Here is a 21,988-nt window from a genome sequence, read left to right as displayed (position 1 = left end):
CAGCATCACGGGAGCCGCCGCAGAGTGCCAAGTGCTGGCCCGCCCGGACGTGATGGCTGCCCGCTGAGTGGCGGCCGTCCAGGACGCCATGGCGTCGCGTGTCAGCCCGCACGCGCTGCATGACTAGACAACTCCCGCGGCGGCAATCATCACCCCCGCAGGACTCCCCCGCCGCCCTTCGCCCGCCAGGCGGCGCCGTCGGCCTGCGGCTCCCCGCGGTGGCACGGGGCGGGGTGGGGCTGCCGGCGGGGGCGGCGCGTGCGGCCCGCCAGCACCATGTACACCAAGCACGTGAGGTTCAAGCAGCCCCGCGCCCTCCCTGATGAAACGGCGGCGGCGGCGGCGGCTGCGGCATAGAGCCCCCGGCCCGCGCGGGCCATGTACCGCAAGTACGTGCAGGAGCTGAGTGCCTCCAGCGCCTCCCCGGACCCTGACTTCCCCGACAACCACCTCATTGTGGGCGAGGCACACCTCAAGGCGGCCAGGGCCGGCGCCGCCCACCTGGACCACCAGCCCGCCGAGGCCTCCACCCCCGCCATGGCCGCCTCTCCCTCCTCGGCGGGCCTGTCAGACACCCGCACCGCCCACACCACCGCCAGCAACCTGCCGCCGACCCCGCCCCAGGATGACGACCACAGCGACCACGACTCCCGCAGTGGCAACAGCAGCAGGCGCAGCAGTAGTAGTAGTAGCAGCAGCGTCAGCAGCAGCAGCAACGGCAGCGTCAGCAGCGTCCCGCTCTCTGTGAGGTCTGATGGCGCCCTCGCCTCCGTGGGCCGCGCCGCGGGCAGCGACGTCCTCTCCGCGGGGAACGACGTCCACTCCTCGGGCGGCGTGTGTCGCGGGCGGCGTCGGCTGCGGAACGCGCGCCGCCACTCCGAGCTGCTGCGGCTGCAGAACATCCTGTCGTGCAGTAACACGCCGGAGTTTCGCCGTCGCCCCGCTTCGCTGGCTCTGCCGCGCCCCGCCTCGCACGACTCCCCGCCGCGCTTGCTGGAAGACGACGCGTTCTCGTCCTTCTCGCAGGATGAGGTCATCGTGGTGCGCCCCGTCGCCGAGGCCTCCCGCGCCAGGTCGCCGCTGTACCCCGCCCCACGCGGCGACCTGCTGCACCCCAACCACCGGGGCGGCTCGGCCCCCAGGCGCGGCCTCATCAGGGTGCTGTCGGCCCCGGGGGAGGCGTGCGGTAAGGAGTTCGAGGCGCAGCGGCTGGAGGGCGAGGCGTCCTCCTCCTCGAGGCTGTCCAACAGCAGCTGGGGCAGGGACGGCGACCCATGGATCACCCGTGCCCCCACGCCACGCCCGCCTTCGCCCTCGCAGGTATACCCAGCACACAGGCAGCAATACAGGTGGCCACACAGGTACAGCCAGGTAGACACATAGGTACAGACAGGCAGCCACACAGGTCGCCCCACAGGTACAGCCAGGTAGCCCCACAGGTCGCCCCACAGGTTCAGAGCCATAATCAGCATCACAGGTGTATCCCCGCACCCTCTCCCTCAGGTGGCGGGCCGCAGGTGCCCCCGCCTGAGTAACCTTTTATCGCCGCGGTTTAATCTGTCTAAGTGGCCTCGGTGCGCCCCTCCTTAGACATTACCTGCATCTCATTGGCCAGACCCTTCCCTCCCCTTCCCTCCCTTCCCTCCCCTCCCTTCCCTTCCCTTAGCGCTCCCCTCCCTACCCATTACCCTGGTTCTCATATCTCCTTCCCTTCCTTCCCTTCCCTTCCGTTCCCTTTCTCTTCTCTAATCTCCGTCTTATCCTTATTCTCTCATTACTAATTTCTTTTACTTCTCTTTCTCTCCTTTCTTACTCCTCCTCCTCTTCCTCCTCTCTTTTCTTTTAATCTCTCGCCTTTCTCTTCTTTATCTCTTCCTCTTCACCTGATTTCCTTTTCTCTCTATCATATTCTCGTTCATTTCTTCCTCTTTCTTTCCCTTTCTTTCTCTCCCTCGCACATTCTTTTTTCTTTTCTCCTGTCTCTCCCATCTCCCTTTCTCTCTTATCTACCTCCCTCCCTCCTTCCCTCTTTCTACCCCTTCCTTCCCTCTTTCTCTTCCTCATTTCCTCTCTCGTTCTCTCAACCCCTTTCCTCTCTCCCTCTCTCAACCCCTTCCCTCCCTCCCTCCCTCCTTCCCTCCGTTCCCTCCACCCCTCCAAGGAACGAGGTCAATAATACTTATCCACCTGAATGTCATAATATTTAAAGGGGTAATTACACCTGTCATCTGGGAGACACGAAATAGATAGATAGATAGACAGACAGATAGATAGATAGATAGGTAGGTAGGTACGTAAATAAGATAGTAGGAAAGAAAAAAGGGAAGGAAAGAAAGCAGAGAAGGATAGAAGGAATATAGAGAGGAAGAATTAATGAAAGAAAATATACACACACACACACACACACACACACACACACACACACACACACACACACACACACACACACACACACACACACACACACACACACACACACACACACACAAACACAAACACACACGCACACAGGCAATCATACAGTCAGCTAGTTAATCTATTGAGCACACACACACACACACACACACACACACACACACCTTCCCCCCCACCCCTACACATACTCCTTCCCTTCCCCCTCCCCGTAGTCAACAGGTGTCCACCAACGTAATTATATCCTAGGCCAGGGTCACCACAGCCTTGGGACACTATGATTCACGGGCCGGGCAAGACGAGGCGAGGTCAGGCACAGAGGGCGGGTGGTGGACGCGGCCTTGATACAGTTTCGTGTTAATATCTTTTAGGCACAGGACAGAAATGACCCCCTTGTTGGGTATTACATTAGGATGAGACTAGGTTAGGTTGGGTTGGGTGAGGCTAGGTTAGGTTGGGTTAGGCGGTGGCTAGGCTGGGTTGGGTATGGTATGACCTGGTTTGGTGAGTTTGGGTGAGGGGAGGTTTGGTTAGGTTGATTTAGGTGGTGGCTAGGCTGGGTTGGGTATGGTATGACTTGGTTTGGTCAGTTTGGTTTGGTTTGGTTTGGTTAGGTTGGGTCAGGGGTGGTTAGGTTGGCTTGGTGTGGCTTAATGTATTGTTCTGATGTTAAGGATAACTGTTAATCGCAGGAGATAACTCAGTTTTACGAGCCATCCTTTTTCCTCTCCCACACTCCTAAATCTCTATTGATGGCACAAAATTACAAGTATATAAACGCTCACTGTAATTACCTGAAAGTCGATTGCGCTCCAGAAAAAAAATCACTATTCTGTATTACCACAAGAAAACATTTAGGTCATGATTACATACTCTCGGCTTTGTTTATCCCTCGTTACTATTAAAAGCACCGGGATACCTTCAACGATATTCCTGGGTTAGTTAAGTATAGTTGGTTTGTTTATAGACTTTTCGTAACTGTTCCCATGTGGTGCTAAGATTGGTAAGTTGTGTGTGGGTCGTGTGATGGGTGAGGCTGGGAAGGGAAAGGAAGGGAAGGGAAGGGAAGGGAAGGGAAGGGAAGAGGAGGTAAGAATAGGGAAGGGGTGAGACTGGGAAGGGAAGAGAAGGGAAAGGAAGGAAAGGGAAGGGAAGGGATTGAAAGAGAAGAGAAGGTAAGGGAAGGAAAGAAAAAGAAAGGAAAGGAAAGGAAAGAGAAGGATAGGACAAGATAGGATTGGAAAGGAGAGGATAGGATAGGAAAGGAAATGAAAGGAAACTGAGGACTATATGAGACAGTACTTAAGTGCATGTGGCTTGAGGATGGGAAGGATGGGAAGGGAAGGAAAGGAGGAACTATAGTAGCCAGGACTCTCTTAATACTACAGACATATCACAGTTCATAGTCGTCTAAATAGGCAGACCCATACTATACAAGGCAGGCTGCTTATACTGACAGCCGGGTGGGCGTTGTGTTGCAGGCTTCTCGGCGACACTCAGCCGGTCCCAGCCTATACTCCATGCTGTGCTGCCGCGCCTTCAGCAGCGGCAGGTGACGGCACATACGGCGGCATCTGGGGCGGTTACTGCACTCCTGACGCCAACGAGAGCCTAGACTGTACGGGCAACTCTACACCAGCAATCTTCGGTCGGTACCCTCAGACGCCACATGCATGGGACAAGACTATGAGTACTATATCAAGGAAGAAAAGAAAGGAGAGCAAGAAAGAAAGGAGATCAGTCGGGGCCTCATGAGTGTTTTTTTAGGTTCCTGGTACAGAGGAGTGGTCAACTAACTACCAGGGTCATAAAACTACCCCTGGAAGTATACGAAACTCCTACGAAAGCCTTGGCAAATGTGTGTGTGTGTGCTTGTGTGCCGAAATATTTAAGAATACGAGCAGTGTGTTGGTCATCCGCCTAGAGGAGCGGGCGCCGACAAGACTATGAATATATCAGGGAAGAAAAGAAAGGAAAGCAATGAAGAAAGGAAACAGAACAACAATGAATGATAAGTGAAAAGAATGAGTGAGAATGACAAGGAAGGAAGGGACGGAGGAATGGAAAATGGTGCTTGGGTATTATGGAAAAAGAAACATCCACAAAAAATAAACTAGGAAAAAGTGAAAGAGAATAAAACAACACTGGTGAAAGAACGAACAGAGCTATTGACAAGGGAAACATAGTAATATAACGTGAATAAAGTCCTTCACTCATCCCTCACGCACCTCACCCACACAAATACACACATATACCAAAGCCTCATATGACCAAACGAGACTCTCTAAAGGAAGTGTAGGGATCTTGAGTGATTGCTGGGTCTTCAATGCATGTGGAGGAGACACTTACCTTACCTAACCTATCCTAACTTAATGTGACTTGACCTATGCAAGAGTGAGCGCCATATACCCTTAGAGAGAAGAAAAATACGCTGCTGGAACTTGTGTGATGATGGCTGGGTCCTTAGTGTATTTGAAGGGTGACTTGAACCTTATCCCTCGAGGCCTCGGAGCCAGAAAAGACACATACTCAGTGGAGATTTAGTGCCAAGTGTTAGTTCCGAAGGAGTTATAGAGAGATAGATAGATAGATAAATAGAGAGAGAGTTAAAAAAAAAGATATGCAGTAAAGATCAAGTGCCAAGAAGTGTAAATAATGTGTATATAGTACTGTGTGTGTGTGTGTGTGTGTGTGTGTGTGTGTGTTTGAGGGTTAGAGAGAGAGAGAGAGAGAGAGAGAGAGAGAGAGAGAGAGAGAGAGAGAGAGAGAGAGAGAGAGAGAGAGAGAGAGAGAGAGAGAGAATTACCACACCCCTTCCTATAGGATTCTTCAATATATTCCTTTATGCTTCTTTACGTCAATCTTTTTGTATTAAGATATTTTATTAATTCATGATAATCTCTTGACAAATACTTATATACCGTACATGTGTGTGTGTGTGTGCGTGTGTGTGTGTGTGTGTGTGTGTGTGTGTGTGTGTGTGTGTGTGTGTGTGTGTGTGTGTGTGTGTGTGTGTGTGTGTGTGTGTGTGTGTGTGTGTAAATCCCCCCCAAAAAACGCCTACACCTTGCACCATCATTCAGTGACAGAGCAACCGAGTATGCTCCATAATCTACGTCTATTGAGCATCTATCTTGTGGCGTAATATTATGAGCTGTATTGTAAGCTTGCCCATATGTATTATTTCCAAGACCCTCTGTACTGTAAGACTCTCTCAAGATACCCAGTCTGTAACCCTTATCTTCTGCGATCTATAATGTACTGCAGTTTAACCCGGTAGCTGCGAGGACTATGCTTCTTAATTAAAGGTCCCTCTAAGCAAGAAAATGAGAAACAATCATCACTCACGCAAGCCATTTCATAATATGTATCAACGTATTTGTGAGCAGTTTATGCATCATCTATTTTTGGGTGGTCTTTATCATGGCACAAATTTGGTCCGTCGCTGGTACACGGTAAAGGCACAAATTTGGTCCGTCGCTGGTACACGGTAAATGCACAAATTTGGTCCGTCGCTGGTACACGGTAAAGCCACAAATTTGGTCCGTCGCTGGTACACGGTAAAGCCACAAATTTGGTCCGTCGCTGGTACACGGTAAAGGCACAAATTTGGTCCGTCGCTGCTAACGGGTTAATGTGAGTTTTCCAATATTCTGTACTAATACCTACCTTCCTACTCTTTATATTTGTATGTGTGTGTGTGTGTGTGTGTGTGTGTGTGTGTGTGTGTGTGTGTGTGTGTGTGTGTGTGTGTGTGTGTGTGTGTTTATATATATAATGTTTGTTTGCATGTATATATATGTATGTATGTATGTATGACTTATAGTTCAATAAATTACCTTGTTCTCCTTTGGTATTTTTTTTCGTATGTTTCTTCGTCTATTTCGTTGTGGTGTTTTTGTTTCCTTCGTTCTTGCTTTCGTTAATTCGTTCTCATTTTTCATTATTTTATTTTTTTTCTCTTTTTTGTTATGGGTCGGGAAATGAGGTAAGAAGTTTTGGGGTAAAATGTGTGTGTTTGTGTGTGTGTGTGTGTGTGCATGTGCGTGTGCGTGTGTGTGTGTGTGTGTGTGTGTGTGTGTGTGTGTGTGTGTGTGTGTGTGTGTGTGTTTCTAGACTAATCCTTACAGCAAGCATGTCCTAGAATGATAAAAAAGTACACACACACACACACACACACACACACACACACACACACACACACTCACACACACACACACACACACACACTTGCCTCGTCACATGCTGCACCCAACCTGCCACGGCACAATACACATCTTAGGCAACAAACAATACGGGCTTGACTTGACGTTCCTCAGGGCTGGCATCCCCTCCTGTTCTTCCCCCCTCGCCAAGGAAATGAATAGCCAGGCAGCCGCACCCTTCCCTCCCTTCCCACGCTTCACCACACCCAAAGCATTGTATAACTCTTTCTAAGTTGAATAGAAATCCTGCATCATGCTATATCTTATTCGCGCGATGGTTTGAATGAAGGGATTGCACCGGCTGCCTGACTGACTGGCTTCTCCTATTCTTATTGGCGAAGGGCAGGTCTTGTTCCCGGGTCTGAAGAGTCCAGACAGAGATTGGCCAATGGACGGCGGGAAGAGTGACAGTAAGTGCAGTTAGAAAGTTCTGAAGAGCCGTAAGTTTTTTTTTTCGGCCTATGGCTGGGGTAGGCCTTCTTGGTGGGGCCTGATTGTCGGCACCAGCCCGTTATGGCGCAGGCAAATGTCTTTAGTGGCGCCATCTTGCATGGCTCGTGCTGCCCCTCGGAGCTCATCTCTGAGCCTCTCTTTAGAGAGAGAATTTAGAGTCCGGGTTGACAGGTGGTCTTCAGGACAGCATGTGGGTCGCCTTACGCCACTCGGCGGTGACTGAAAAATCCCAGTTGTGGCGGCGGGCAGAACTCGAATCCGCGTCCTCCTGGAAGCGGCGTCGGCACGCTAACCACTCATCCACCGCCTCCCTTGAAGCTTAAAAACTGATAATGAATAGCAAGGGAATGAGGCGTACAGTAGAGAGGAACGACAGACAGGTTCTCCTCAGGGTATAAACGGAATGTGTAACTCACGCTGGCATCCTTTCAAGCCTCAAGACTGCCAGTGTGTCCCGTCTTGGGTGTGGCGACGTGAGGATCAGAAGGAAAAGACGAGGAAAACCGAGTGAGTAAACGCAACTCAGAATTAGAATAAGATTATAAAAACTTGCGTAAAAAGAAAGTATAAGCATAAGATTAGTTGCACCCTCGCCCGGCACCTGACTGATTAGGACTTAGAGGATTCGACCCTTCATCATCATCATCATCACCATCATCATCATCATCATCACCATCATCATCATCATCACCGTCATCATCAGGAATTATTAGTCCACTGCACGACAATGGTCTTCCCTTGGTCTATTGTTTGTGTGGCGTGTCAGTGCACTCTGTCAGGGTCGGTACAGAATCCAATCTCATCTCTAAGTCCACCTCTTTCTCTGTCTGTCTGTCTGTCTGTCTGTCTCTCTTCTTTCTTTTTTCTAATTTTTGTTTCTTTCTTTCTCTCTTTCCTTCTTTTTTCTTTCTTCTTTCTCTCTTTCTTTCCTTTTTCTTTCTTTTCTTTCTTTCATTCTTCTCTCTCATTCGCTTTTTTCTTTCCTCTATCTTTTTTTTCTCTTTTTCCTTTCTTTTCTTTCTTTCTTTCTTTCTTTCTTTATTTATTTATTTCTTGATGCATAAATATATATATAGAGAGAGAGAGAGAGAGAGAGAGAGAGAGAGAGAGAGAGAGAGAGAGAGAGAGAGAGAGAGAGAGAGAGAGAGAGAGAGAGAGAGAGAGAGAGAGAGAGAGAGAGAGAGAGAGAGAGAGAGAGAGAGAGAGACTGTGCCCCGTGCATAGTATGAGGCGGGGATGAACGTGCCGGGCTGGTCTTCGGTCAACCTTGTACAATAGATCCGAAGCAAGTCATTCTCACGGGACCTTAAGCCTCCTCCTCCTCCTCCTCCTCCTCCTCTACTTTTCCTCCTTCTCCTCTTCCTCCTGTTGCTTCTACTACTACTACTACTACTACTACTACTACTACTACTACTACTACTGCTACTACTACTACTTATAATAATAATAATAATAATAATAATAATAATAATAATAATAATTCTCCTCCTCCTCCTCCTCCTCCTCCTCCTCTTCTTCTTCTTCATGAACCCCCTTAGCCTGAAAGATAGATAGATAGATAGATAGATAGATAGAGAGAGAGAGAGAGAGAGAGAGAGAGAGAGAGAGAGAGAGAGAGAGAGAAAGTAATTTTAAATACCACAAAGCATCTGTAGAGCACGCCTGTTTAGAGAGAGAGAAGAAAAGGAGGAGGAGGAGGAGGAGGAGGAGGAGGAGGAGGAGGAAGATCTATCAAGGAGGGATGCGGGAAACTGATGTAAAGATATGAGAAAGGAGAAATAGGAGAAGAAGAAGGAGGAATCAGATGGGAGGAGGAGGAGAAAGAGGAGGAGGAGGAGGAGGAGGAGGAAGAAGAAGATAACTCAGAGAAGAACAAGAACAAGAACGAGAGCGGGAGGAAGGAGGAGGAGGAGAAGGAGGAGGAGGAGGAGCAAGAGAAAGGGAGGGAGGAGGGAGGGAGAGAGAGAGAGAGAGGGAGAGGGGGGATTCAAGATGCTTAACCGAGTCTGAGAGTGAATGTGGCAGTGGTCGTGTTGCCCTCCACACCTCACACACCACCACCACCACTACCTCCACTCACGGCGCCTCCATACTGACACCCCGACACCTGCCGCGCTACACCTAAACCCTCAACTGTTCCTCCCTCTTCTACCAACCTGGGACACCTATTGCAGTGACGGATTGATCGATATTTAAAGTGTTCTGTCAAACCTATTCATCTATACGACCTAAGAGTGCCTGTGACGCTACAATCAAACCATCAACTCCTCCTCCCTCTTCTACCAACCTGGGACACCTATTGCAGTGACGGATTGATTAATATTTGAAGTGATCTGTCAACCCTATTCACTTTTACGATCTAGAAGTGCTCGTAACCACCTGAAAACCTCTTGGATTGATCAATGTTTTAAGGGATCTTTTTACCCCAGTCATCTTAACGACATCCCCACCTGTGTGCAAGTCCCTCAGTGAATTGGTGACTTTCTTGTGACCTGAAAATTTATAAAGCCACTCGTAATAGTCACTAATTATCATTCTTTACCACTATCATCTAGTCTTTAACACGTCTTGGACTTAAGCTACGGTTAATGTATAAGTGTTCTCGACTGGAAATTCGTCTTGAAATGAGCGGCGGAAAAACTCAGTAAGACAAGTGAAAGCGATCAAGTGGAAAGTGAAAAGGAATCCAAGACTACACAAGAAAACGAGACTGAAGTGCCAAACAGAAGATCTTTTAAGAGAGTGCCACAAAGTCCAAGAATCGTAAGGATAAGGGGGTGCCAAGAGTGTGCCAAGAGAGTGCCAATTCGTGCCAAACCAGTCCCAAGGGAAATTGATCTAGATAAGCAAGCAGTGGAGCGTGCCATCAGGAAAGCTTACCACCCCAGTCAACCTAACCAGGAGTGCCACCAAACCCCAGAGTCCTAAGAGCCAATAATACCAGACAGATGCCATAACCGTGAGACACAGTGACATCAACAAATAAAAAAAAGAATCAATTACTCCACGTGGAAGAAGAAGAAAAGGAAGAACAGAAGAATAATCACGGGAAGTAAAGAGAGGGAGAGAAAGAGAGAGAGAGAGAGAGAGAGAGGAAGAGAAAAAAAGGCACGGAAAGCTGGAGGTAGAGCGTGAGGGCCTTGAGAAAATTGTAAGCGTAAGAAGTTGAAGAAAGAAATCGCCAAAATGAAGATGAAATTCGCAGCCGGAGCTCTGAAGAAGGGGTCTGAGGTGAGAGAGAGAGAGAGAGAGAGAGAGAGAGAGAGAGAGAGAGAGAGAGAGAGAGAGAGAGAGAGAGAGAGAGAGAGAGAGAGAGAGAGAGAGAGAGAGAGAGAGAGAGAGAGAGAGAGAGAGAGAGAGAGAGAGAGAGAGAGAGAGAGAGAGAGAAGAGAGAGAGAGAGAGAGAGAGAGAGAGAGAGAGAGAGAGAGAGAGAGAGAGAGAGAGAGAGAGAGAGAGAGAGAGAGAGAGAGAGAGAGAGAGAGAGAGAGAGAGAGAGAGAGAGAGAGAGAGAGAGAGAGAGAGAGAGAGAGAGAGACGCAGAAACAGACTCCTTATGTTCTTATTTCCTCTCACAGTATATATATCTTTTACGAGGTAGGTGGCAGTTTAAACCCAAGACAGTGCGAACTAACTCCCTTTCACGTGATGAACGAAGAGTTGATTCGTCTAAAGATGCGTATTCGAATGCGTATAATTTCTGTCGACATTAGCATTAAAATATATAGAGAGAGAGAGAGAGAGAGAGAGAGAGAGAGAGAGAGAGAGAGAGAGAGAGAGAGAGAGAGAGAGAGAGAGAGAGAGAGAGAGAGAGAGAGAGAGAGAGAGAGAGAGAGAGAGAGAGAGAGAGAGAGAGAGAGAGAGAGAGAGAGAGAGAGAGAGAGAGAGAGAGAGAGAGAGAGAGAGAGAGAGAACAAAAGCGGCTAGTGTTATTATTCTTCGCCTAAACGGACAGAAAACTGACCCGCGAGAAAGCAAACAACAACAACAACACCGGCGGCCCACTAAACACACCAGCTTCATATATGTGAGATGACACGAAGCTTGATTATAGGTCAGCTTAGTCTTGACCCATACACGTCTTGTTCCTATTTAACCTTTGTGTTTTTTATGTGGAGGGATTAAGGAGTGGAAGGAATTTGTTGGGACAGCAGGCAAACACAAGTACCGTTCATGCTTAACTTCTTTTCTTCCCCGCCCAGAGCGGCAGCGACAACTCTGTGGTGGTGGAGACCGACGACGAGCAGCTGGTGTACTCGTGGCACCGCGTCAACGTGTACACCACGCTGACCTCCGTGCGGGGCTCCGGCGTGTTCAAGAGGAAGACGAAGGAGTCCAGAGAGAAGCACATCCTCAAAGACGGTGAGTGAGGCAGGCCTGAGCTGGGGGGACGAAGGGGTGGAGCATGGGGCCCTTGGTCTTGTTTCAGAAGCTGAGGATAACTGCGGAAGCAAAGATAAATTAGGACACACAGAATGTGGTTCACACTTTACAGTATATGATGACAGGACACGAAGGTCCCCTCATATCCATCCTTAACTTACGCCTCGTCACGGCTGGCGGTCGCAGCGGTACATGATACTCGCCGCCGGGTCATCGTGCGCGCCTTGGGGCAGGGAAGACCACGCCATGCCCTTCCCGAGGCATTGGATAGCCACGCATGTCACCACGCCTAATTTATTCCTCAGTGACGGGCGTATGCCGGCCTGGCGAGCTGCTGGCCATCATGGGCGCCTCGGGGGCGGGCAAGACCACGCTGTTGAACGTGCTGACGCACCGCAACAACGACAAGCTGCGCGTCACCGGCGACCTCTTCGTGAACGGCCGCCGCGTCGACCCCGACACGCTGACCAGCCGCTCGGCCTACGTGCAGCAGGACGACCTCTTCATCGGCCTCATCACCGTGCGGGAGCAGCTCATCTTCCAGGTACAGGACGCACTAGACCCTCACGACTTACACCCTACGGGTACAGGGTGCTGGGAGACACACACTAACACAATCCGTCAGTCTTTCATTAATTCATTTATTCATTCTTTCCATATTTGCTTTTCTCTCTCTTCCTCCCCCTCACACACACACACGCTACCCTGCTCACGTGTTCCCTTCCCTCCCCGCCAGGCCATGGTCAGGATGGACCGTCACCTCACCTACAGCCAGCGCATGACCAGGGTGGACGAGGTCATTAGCGAGGTCAGTACATACACACAAACCTATCTACTTGCAAACATGTCTATATACAAGAACCACTGCATTATCACCTCGTAGTGCGCCATCCATATCTCGCCCCTTTACCTTCATCCCTTCCTTTCTCCCTTCCCTTACAGCTGGGCCTCACTAAATGCGCGGACACCAAGATCGGAGTGCCGGGCAGAATCAAGGGCATATCAGGCGGCGAGATGAAGAGGCTGGCGTTTGCTTGTGAGGTGAGGAGGGGACACTGAACTGTTTATGTGTGTTGGGGGGAAGGGGGAGGGTGCCTGAACTGTGTGTGTTTGTGAGTGTGAGAGAGAGAGCGATAGATAGATAAAGATAAATAGATAGATAGATAGATAAAGAGAGAGAGAGAGAGAGAGAGAGAGAGAGAGAGAGAGAGAGAGAGAGAGAGTATAGCTGATCTATATTGTTTACTAGGATACAAAATTATGAATGTATATATGCCAATCCACCACCACCACACCACCACCACCACCACCACCACCACGAACCCCTTCCCCCCCACTCAGGTCCTCACCAACCCACCCCTGATGTTGTGCGACGAGCCCACCTCCGGCCTGGACTCGTTCATGGCCCAGAACGTGGTGGCCGTGATGAAGAACATGGCGGAGCGGGGCAAGACCATCATCTCCACCATCCACCAGCCCAGCTCCGAGGTCTACGCCATGTTCGACCGCGTGCTGCTGATGGCCGAGGGGCGGGTAGCGTTCCTAGGGGAGGTTGACGCGGCCTACGAGTTCTTTAGCAGGTACTGAGGATAAGGAAGGAGGTGATATAGAGGAAAGACGTTAGGAAATGGAGTTTAGCTCAGGAGGGAAATGAAAGAACGCAGGGGAGAGGTAGAGAGAGTACAAATATGGAAGAAAGGAATTGTGGGAGAGAGTTTCATACCGCCTACGAGTTTTTTAGCAGGTACTGAGGATAAGGAAGGAGGTGATATAGAGGGAAGACGTTAGGAAATGGAGTTTAGCTTAGAAAGGAAATGAAAGAACGCAGGGGAGAGGGAGAGAGAGTCTAAATATGGAAGAAAGGAATAGTGGGAGTTTCATACCACCTACGAGTTCTTTAGCAGGTACTGAGGATAAGGAAGGAGGTGATATAGAGGGAAGACGTTAGGAAATGGAGCTTAGCTTAGAAAGGAGATGAAAGAACATATGAAGAGAGGGAAAGAGAATATAAATATGGAAGAAAGGAATAGTGGGAGAGAGTTATATAGTGCCTACGAGTTCTTTAGCAGGTACTGAGGATGGGAAAGAGAGAGGAAGAGGGTTGGGAGGTTGTTAGGAAGGGAAGGAGAGGAAGGAAGGAGTGAGAGAAAGAGAGGGTATAGGAATGGAACTAAGGAGAGAGAGAGAGAGAGAGAGAGAGAGAGAGAGAGAGAGAGAGAGAGAGAGAGAGAGAGAGAGAGAGAGAGAGAGAGAGAGAGAGAGAGAGAGAGAGAGAGAGAGAGAGAGAGAGAGAGAGAGAGAGAGAGAGAGAGAGAGAGAGAGAGAGAGAGAGAGAGAGAGAGAGAGAGAGAGAGAGAAGAGTGAGGTTGAGAATGGAAGGGTAGCTTAGGAAAGGGAAAAGGAAGGAAGGAAGGAAGGAAGGAGAGAAGGAGAGAAGGCATATAAGAGAGAAAGGAAGAGAAGAAAGGAGGGAGGATGTAAAAGAGAAAATAAATGCTGGAGAAACTCATATGGAAGGAAGGTTAGAATTTTTTGGATTAGAGGAGAATCAACATATATTTAATTCTAACGCCAAAGTTACCCCTGTAGCACTCATACCTACATCTGATATTCCTTTCACCCTCTATATAGGATCAACATGCCCTAGAATCTCGTACCAATGTTTCTCCTATACTCCAAACCTTATAATTATCTTTAACCCATCCGCTGCGATTGGCATGGATTTGGCTTTCACTGGTAGCCCGGTAACATATACTCCCAGGTCTTTCTCTGCCTCTGTGGTGGATAGTGGAGTGTTTCCCATGTGGTACTGGTGTGCTGGATATCCTCTCCCAAGGTGCAGGACTTTACATTTTTCTTCATTGAATTGTAGCAGCCACTTTTTGTTCCATTCCTGTAGCTTGGTGAGGTCTTCTGGTAGGAAATTCGCAGTCAAGGGATTAACCGTCTTTCCACCTTCAGAATCAACATGCCGTGCCCACCCAACTACAACCCCGCCGACTTCTTCATCTCCACGCTCGCCGTTCAGCCTGGCAAGGAGGACGGCTGCAGGAAGGCGATTAACATGATCTGCGACGAGTTTGCCAAGTCCGAGGAGGGACTGAGCATTGAAAAGGCCGTCAAGGAGAATTCGGCGGAGGGGGAGGTTAGTAGTGGCGGTAGTAGTAGTAGTAGTAGTAGTAGTAGTAGTAGTAGCAGCAGTAGCAGTAGAAATAGAGGATGAAGAAGAAGAAAAGTGAGTGATATTTTAACATTTGAGTCAGTTACCATTGCGTGTGTGTGTGTGTGTGTGTGTGTGTGTGTGTGTGTGTGTGTGTGTGTGTGTAAATGTGTGTCTGTTTGTGTGTCATTTATATACGTACACAAAAGCACAGAATCAAGCATATAAGATTTAATCCTCTTGGAGACGAATGTATAAGCACGCTTGATCTTCCTCTTGACATGATTCTGGCTGCGTTACCGTGTTAGATGATGCACTCTGTTATAACCAAGTGTTCCTCTGGCGCAAGGTGGTAGTGGTTGTGGTAGTAGTAGTAGTAGTTGTTGTTGTTGTTGTAGTAGCAGTAGCTCTATCTAATCTACTCGTTCCACCTTTGTTATAACCAAGTGTTCCTCTGGCGCCTAGGTGGTAGTGGTCGTGGTAGTAGTAGTAGTAGTAGTGGTAGTAGTAGTAGTAGTAGCAATAGCTCTATCTAATCTACTTGTTGCACCTGTTCCACCTATTTCTTCCACCTGCTCCACCTCCCTAACCTGCCCTTCCCTCCACAGCAGCAGCCGGGGTACGACAGCCAGGTGGACGTGGACGTGAAGAAGTCGCCGTACAAGGCCTCGTGGTGGACGCAGTTTCGCAACGTGCTGTGGCGGTCATGGCTGGAGGTGATCCGTGAACCCATGCTCATCAAGGTCCGGTTCTTCCAAGTCATGGTGAGTTGACGCAGCCTTGGACGCTCCTACTCCTACTACTACTACTACTCCTACTACTATCACTACGACTACTACTACTACTCCTACTACTACTACTACTACTACTACTACTACTACTACTACGCCCATCCTCTCTCCCTCAGGCTATTGCGCTCCTCATCGGCGTCATCTACTTCGGTCAGAGTCTAACCCAGGAAGGCGTGACCAACATCAACGGCGCCCTCTTCCTCCTTCTCACCAACATGACCTTCCAGAACGTCTTCGGTGTCATCAATGTAAGTCACTGGTAACTCACTCTTGCCTCACTACAGCACGCAAGATTATAATTTGTTCTTGTGGTAGTTAATAGTCAGTCGGTCAGTCAGTTGGTCAGTCAATCCGTCAGTTTCCAGGCTCTTTTCCCTCTCCAGACGTTCTGCACACATCTGTCACTCTCTACTCATCATGTATCCCAGTTTCCAGACTCTTTTCCCTCTCCAGACGTTCTGCACACATCTGTCACTCTCTACTCTTCATGTATCCCAGTTTCCAGACTCTTTTCCCTCTCCAGACGTTCTGCACACATCTGTCACTCTCTACTCTTCATGTATCCCAGTTTCCAGGCTCTTTTCCCTCTCCAGACGTTCTCTACTCTTCATGTATCCCAGTTTCCAGGCTCTTTTCCCTCACCAGACGTTCTCTACTCTTCATGTATCCCAGTTTCCAGGCTCTTTTCCCTCTCCAGACGTTCTCTACTCTTCATGTATCCCAGTTTCCAGGCTCTTTTCCCTCTCCGGACGTTCTGCACACATCTGTCACTCTCTACTCTTCTCCTATCCCAGTTTCCACGCTGTTCTCATGCCTTTCTCCCCTTCCAGACGTTCTGCGCCCAGCTTCCGCTCTTCCTTCGCGAGCACTTCAACGGCATGTACCGCACAGACGTCTACTTTATCTCCAAGATGATGTCTGAGCTGCCCTTCCATGTGATCTACCCCTTCGCCTTCGTCTCCATCGCCTACTACATGGTCGGCTTCACTAACAACGTGGTCGACTTCTTCGTCTGCGCCCTCATCGTCATCCTGGTGGCCAACTGCGCGGTGTCCTTCGGTAGGGAGCGCTTGGGTTGTGTTTCTCGTTCCCTTCTTTAACATGCGTTCCACCCGTTCCACTCTCTCCCACCACATCACCATACAACCATCTTCACCTGTTTTATCTGCTCTGTGACGGAGATGAGCACAGAGGCACACTTCTATCTATTCTGTTAACTTATCTCGCTCTATATTCGTCCCTTGTCTATCCCCACCATCCCTTTGTTCCACTTTTCTTCATCTGTTCCACCAATACAACCATTCCACCCTGTTCTCCACCTAATTAAACTGTTCCCATCCGTTCCACCTATTCAAATGACCCCTGCCCATCTTTTTGTATCCTCATCTTCCCTCCATTCCACCTTTCTTCATCTGTTCCACCAATACAACTATTCCACCCTCTTTTCCACCTAATTAAACTGTTCCCATCCGTTCCACCTACGCAAATGACACCTGTTCTGCCCCACGTCTTCTGTTCCACCTTGTTCCCCTTGGTTAACTGTACTTTCCCCCACTCCACTTATTCCTTCTGTCCCCATATGCTCCACCCATTCCATTAACTCCTCTCCATCTTTCATTACCATCCTTTATCCTCCTGTTCCACCTGTCGTCACCTGTTCATCTCGTCTCCCGCAGGCTACATGATCTCCTGCATGTCCCGGAACCTGAGCATCGCCTTGGCCATCGCCTCGCCGCTCATCATTCCACTCATGCTCTTCGGTGGCTTCTTCCTCAACAGCGGGTGAGTGAGGGAGGGAGAGAGTGAGTACATAAGTGAGTGAGGGAGGGAGGGAGTGTATGAATGGGTGTGTTATGGAGGGAGGACGGGACTGAGTCAGGGTGGGAGTAAGGCAGTAAGTGATTGTGTTATTAAGGGAGTGAGTACCTAAATGATCTCTTTCTCTTCCCTCTCAGGTCCACGCCCGTCTACCTCACGTGGCTCAAGTACCTCTCCTGGTTCAGCTACGGCAACGAGGCTCTGCTCATTAACCAGTGGTCGGACGTGAAGAGCATCGCGTGCAGGTCCAACGAGACTTGCTACCCCGACGGCCACGCGGTGCTCTCCTTCCTTCACTACGAGGGCGGCACAGTGACTGCCAACGTGGTGAACCTGGTGATCCTCATGGTGGGTTACCGACTCCTCGCCTTCTTCGCCCTCCTGGGAAAGACCTATAGGAAGCAGTAACGGGGGTAGTCGCAGTAGTAGTGGTGGTGGTCGTGGTGGTGGTAGTGGTGGTGTAGAGATTGGATTTGGTGGTGATTTTGGAGGTGATATTGGTAGCGGTGTTAGTGGGGGTGTAATGATTAGTACTGGTGATAGAGATGGTGGTGATGGTGTTGGTGTTATCTGCGGTGGTGTTAGTGGTGATGATGGAGGTGCTGGAGATGGTGGTGATAACTGGTGATGAGAAAAGGGATGTAGTGGGCGTTGTTGGTGGTGATAGTAGTAAAAATGATGATGATATTGGTCGTGGAGTTGATAATGGTGGTGGTGGTGGTGTTAGTGGTGTTGATGATGGTGGTGGTGTTAGTGGTGTTGATGGTGGTAGTGGTGTTGGTGATGGTGGTGGTGTTAGTGGTGTTGATGATGGTGGTGGTGTTAGTGGTGTTGATGATGGTGGTGGTATTAGTGGTGTTGATGGTGGTGGTGGTATTAGTGGTGTTGATGATGGTGGTGGTGTTAGTGGTGGTGATGGTGGTGGTGGTGTTTGTGGTGTTGATGATGGTGGTGGTGTTAGTGGTGTTGATGATGATGGTGGTATTAGTGGTGTTGATGGTGGTGGTGGTGTTAGTGGTGTTGATGATGGTATTGGTCGTGGCGTTGATAATGGTGATGGTGGTGGTGTTAGTGGTGTTGATGGTGGTGGTGGTGTTAGTGGTGTTGATGGTGGTGGTGGTGGTGTCTGTCCGTCTACCTGTCAAACAAGAGACTGTCGCACCTGGTCCTAGAATAAGATAATTAGATTTTTTTTGTAGATCCACTTTTATACAATGTCGTTCTCCCTCTGTCTATCTGTCTTTACTATTCCATTCTATTCTTACTCTTATTATCATTATTTCTATCCTTACTTACTTTATATACATTATTTACTTTTATTTTTTTCTATATAATTGTTTCTTTACATAGTATTCCTATTTGAGAACACAATCTCTCCTTTTTTATAATCTGTATCTTACTTATGTTATCGTTTAAGTCTTTCGAATCGCTAGATAATGTTAAGTTTTTTATTATATTCCTCCTACGGCTGGGTAGGCTTTCTTGGTGGGGCCTGGTGGCCGATCTTAACCCGTTATGGCGCAGGCAAGTGTTTATTGTGGCGCCATCCTGCTTGGTTCATGCTGTCCCCCGGAGCTCATCTTTAATCGTCTTATAGAGAGAATCTAGAGCATGGGTTGATAGGTGGTCTTCAGGGCAGCATGTGAGTAGTCTTCAGACACTCGGTGATGACTGTAAAATGGCCAGCTTGTTTGTAGCGGCGGGCGGGATGCGAACCTGGGTCCCCTTGTACGCCGCGCCCGCCCGCTAACCATCCAGCACCGGCACGCAATGTTCCGTTCTGTAGTCTACTGATACTCGCTGTTTGCTCAGTTCATTAGGGTAGCGTAAGGTGTTTTAGTGGTTAGTCTTTACGTTCTATTGTCTCTTCGTTCAGTAAGGACGTTCACTATTTTATGTATTTGCTCAGTTTATTAAGATAAGATTTTTTATTCGTTTCTCGTTCGTGTGCTGTAAACTGTTCTTTCATACTGTTCTTCCATACTGTTCTTCCATACTGTTCTTCCATACTGTTCTTCCATACTGTTCTTCCATACTGTTCTTCCATACTCTTCTTCCATACTGTTCTTCCATACTGTTCTTCCATACTGTTCTTCCATACTGTTCTTCCATACTGTTCTTCCATACTCTTCTTCCATACTGTTCTTCCATACTGTTCTTCCATACTCTTTTTCCTTACTGCTCTTCCATACTCTTCTTCCATACTGTTCTTCCATACTCTTCATCCATACTCTTATACACCGCCCCGTCTCGTTAACATCTCTGCTTAATATCAATCTCTTCCTTAGGTTATTAATTTCTTTTTCTTTTTCTCTTTATTTTGGGTCTCTTACCTCATTTTTCGTTCGTTCATACTCCATATACTTGTAAAGAACGTGTCTTGTATGAGTATGTAGTCTAACTAACATCTATTCCTTTGTTCTCACTGATTTTGTATTATTAATCTTTTTTTACTATTGAATGTGTTTGGCATGTGTAGTATTTTCGTTCTTATTATTTCATTCTTTGTCTCTTGTCGCTGGTATTAAAAACAAAGAGAAAATCTGTCTTCTGTTATGTGTGTGTTTAAACGTCCTTGGTGTGTGTGTGTGTGTGTGTGTGTGTGTGTGTGTGTGTGTGTGTGTGTGTGTGTGAATGTTTTTTCCCTCTTTCAGTATGTACGTACATGTGTGTGTAAGGGTAAGAAAGGGAAAGGAAGGGAAGGAAAGGAAAGGGAAGGGAAGGGAGATGAAGAGAAGGAAAGAGAAGGAAAGGGAAGCGAAGGGAAGGGAAGGGAAGGAAAGGGAAGGGAAGGGAAGGGAAGAGTAGGAAAGGGAAGCGAAAAGAAGGGAAGGAAAGGAAAGGGAAGGGAAGGGAACGGAAAGGAAGGAAAGAGTAGGAAAGGGAAGAGAAGGAAAGGGAAGGGAAGGGAAGAGAAAGGAAGGGAATGGAAGAGAAGGAAAAGAAATTGAAGGAAAGGGAGGGAAGGGAAACGGAGTATAATAGAGAGGAAGTAAGTGAAAGGAGAGAAGGGAACAAGCGTGATAAAAGGTGAAATCAAAGGAAGAGGAGGAGGAGGAGGAAGGAAAAGGAGAAACGAGAGATAGGCGAGTCACCACACACACACACACAAAAAAAAATAGTGTGAAGTTTAAACCAAATTCATTAACCCAAATATACTTCAGCTTCCATAGGCCTGTCTCTCCTCCGTTAGGCCTACAGCGAACGGATTAGAACGAAGTGACTTGTACAACGACTAACACAAAAATACGGAACGCCAATTAAAATCCTAGAAGTGAATTAGTTAAAAGGTGTAATAGGGTGGATGGGTTCGCTTGACGCTGTGCTCCGGTGCTCAACTCCGTCTCCTGAACTTGAGAAACCTGTGGAAGGGGGATTTAGGCTTGTTTAAAGTGGATAAAAGTGTTGTATATAATTAAAGTTTTTAGGTCCATCCACAGCATTCCATAATATTCGGTACCGTTTTTTTTTTTTTCGTAGCTTTAATTAAAAATGATTTATGACAATGGTTTGCAGAGATTAGTAATGTATTTTCTTCTCTCTCTCTCTCTCTCTCTCTCTCTCTCTCTCTCTCTCTCTCTCTCTCTCTCTCTCTCTCTCTCTCTCTCTCTCTCTCTCTCTCTCTCTCTCTCTCTCTCTCTATATATATATATATATATATATATATATATATATATATATATATATATATATATATATATATATATATATCTCTGTTTCAAAGTTCACCAGCGAGAGGGACGGAGACACTGAAGGGAGGAGTCATTATATAACTATTTCAAATACTCCACACATTTTTTTTTCCCCGAAGTATTAAAACAGTAATTCCAAGACCCTGCCGTCATTACGTCGATAAGGGAACCTGTTGGACAAGAGAGGGAGAGAGAGAGAGAGAGAGAGACTGAAGGGGCCTTGATTAACCTTCCCCAGCTGAATCACTCACTATAAACGTCACATAACTTACCCTCAAAACACACGGTCGAAGAATTTATATTCGCTGTCTCCCTGTTATAGAGAAGGAAGAGGAGGAGGAGATGAACGAAGGCTATAAAATGGATGCTTGTTACTAGGAGCGGCCTTGGCTTATGAGTTTTCATATATACAAGTTCACAAGCTTTCAGAATATAGGATCAAAGAACTTATAGTCACTCTCCATCGGCCACGTTCTGGACTATAGAGAAGGAGATGAGAGGAGACTAGAGGATGGATGCTGCGTTGGTTATAGAGTTTTAATTTTCATAAGTTCATAAGCCCCATAACTTAGCCTCAAAACACAGAGTCCAGGAACATGTACTAGCCACCCCTATCAGACAGACAACTTACATAAGACATAAGGATGAAGCAGCAATGGCAGTAGTGGCTTGGGACCTTCTGGCGTATAGCAACGTAAGGAGAAAACTTTGAGGTAGGTCAGGAAAGGAATGGGACGGTCGGTACATAAACTTTCCTCAGGGTCGGATAAAAAAAAAAGAGATAGCAACAGACACTTACACAAGACAAGGGCGAAGCATCAATGGCAGTAGTGGCTTGGGACCTTCTGGCGTATAGCAACGTAAGGAGAAAACATTGAGGTAGGTCAGGAAAGGAATGGGACGGTCGGTACATAAACTTTCCTCAGGGTCGGATAAAAAAAGAGATAGCAACAGACACTTACACAAGACAAGGGCGAAGCAGCAATGGCAGTAGTGGCTTAGGACCTTCTGGCGTATAGCAACGTAAGGAGAAAACATTGAGGTAGGTCAGGAAAGGAATGGGACTATAGCAACGT

General features: G+C 48.0%; 2 protein-coding genes across 3 annotated transcripts in view; both read left to right on the top strand.

The window, feature by feature from the left end:
* Positions 1-18,561, top strand: part of LOC126986183 (protein white-like) — a 32,010-nt gene extending 13,449 nt beyond the window's left edge. Inside the window, exons 1-12 of one of the 2 annotated variants that reach the window (XM_050842134.1) lie at positions 9,228-10,301; positions 11,271-11,430; positions 11,757-11,995; positions 12,188-12,259; positions 12,394-12,492; positions 12,793-13,031; positions 14,413-14,596; positions 15,220-15,375; positions 15,519-15,650; positions 16,233-16,461; positions 17,079-17,184; positions 17,358-18,561. In XM_050842134.1, the coding sequence (XP_050698091.1) occupies positions 10,257-10,301; positions 11,271-11,430; positions 11,757-11,995; positions 12,188-12,259; positions 12,394-12,492; positions 12,793-13,031; positions 14,413-14,596; positions 15,220-15,375; positions 15,519-15,650; positions 16,233-16,461; positions 17,079-17,184; positions 17,358-17,628 (1,932 nt within the window). In that variant the 5' untranslated portion in view covers positions 9,228-10,256 and the 3' untranslated portion in view covers positions 17,629-18,561. Of the gene's footprint in view, positions 1-9,227; positions 10,302-11,270; positions 11,431-11,756; positions 11,996-12,187; positions 12,260-12,393; positions 12,493-12,792; positions 13,032-14,412; positions 14,597-15,219; positions 15,376-15,518; positions 15,651-16,232; positions 16,462-17,078; positions 17,185-17,357 lie in introns of those variants that run through there. The other variant, XM_050842128.1, reaches the window with a different exon arrangement.
* LOC126986189 (uncharacterized) lies at positions 241-6,240 on the top strand. Its single transcript, XM_050842145.1, has 2 exons — positions 241-1,320; positions 3,894-6,240. Exons 1-2 carry the CDS (start codon positions 379-381, stop codon positions 3,966-3,968), a joined length of 1,017 nt encoding a protein of 338 aa, XP_050698102.1. The 5' UTR covers positions 241-378; the 3' UTR covers positions 3,969-6,240.
* Positions 18,562-21,988: the final 3,427 nt, after the last annotated feature.

The sequence above is a fragment of the Eriocheir sinensis genome, chromosome 5 (genome assembly GCF_024679095.1).
Source record: "Eriocheir sinensis breed Jianghai 21 chromosome 5, ASM2467909v1, whole genome shotgun sequence".
NCBI lineage: Eukaryota > Metazoa > Arthropoda > Malacostraca > Decapoda > Varunidae > Eriocheir > Eriocheir sinensis.
This window is presented reverse-complemented; position numbering and strand designations above follow the sequence as displayed.

Bases quoted from the DNA above. Each gene is read 5' to 3' on its own strand.
- LOC126986189 (XM_050842145.1), top strand. From the start codon at position 379: ATGTACCGCAAGTACGTGCAGGAGCTGAGTGCCTCCAGCGCCTCCCCG. The intron at 1,321-3,893 runs GTATACCCAGCA...GTTGTGTTGCAG, and splicing joins GCCCGCCTTCGCCCTCGCAG to GCTTCTCGGCGACACTCAGC.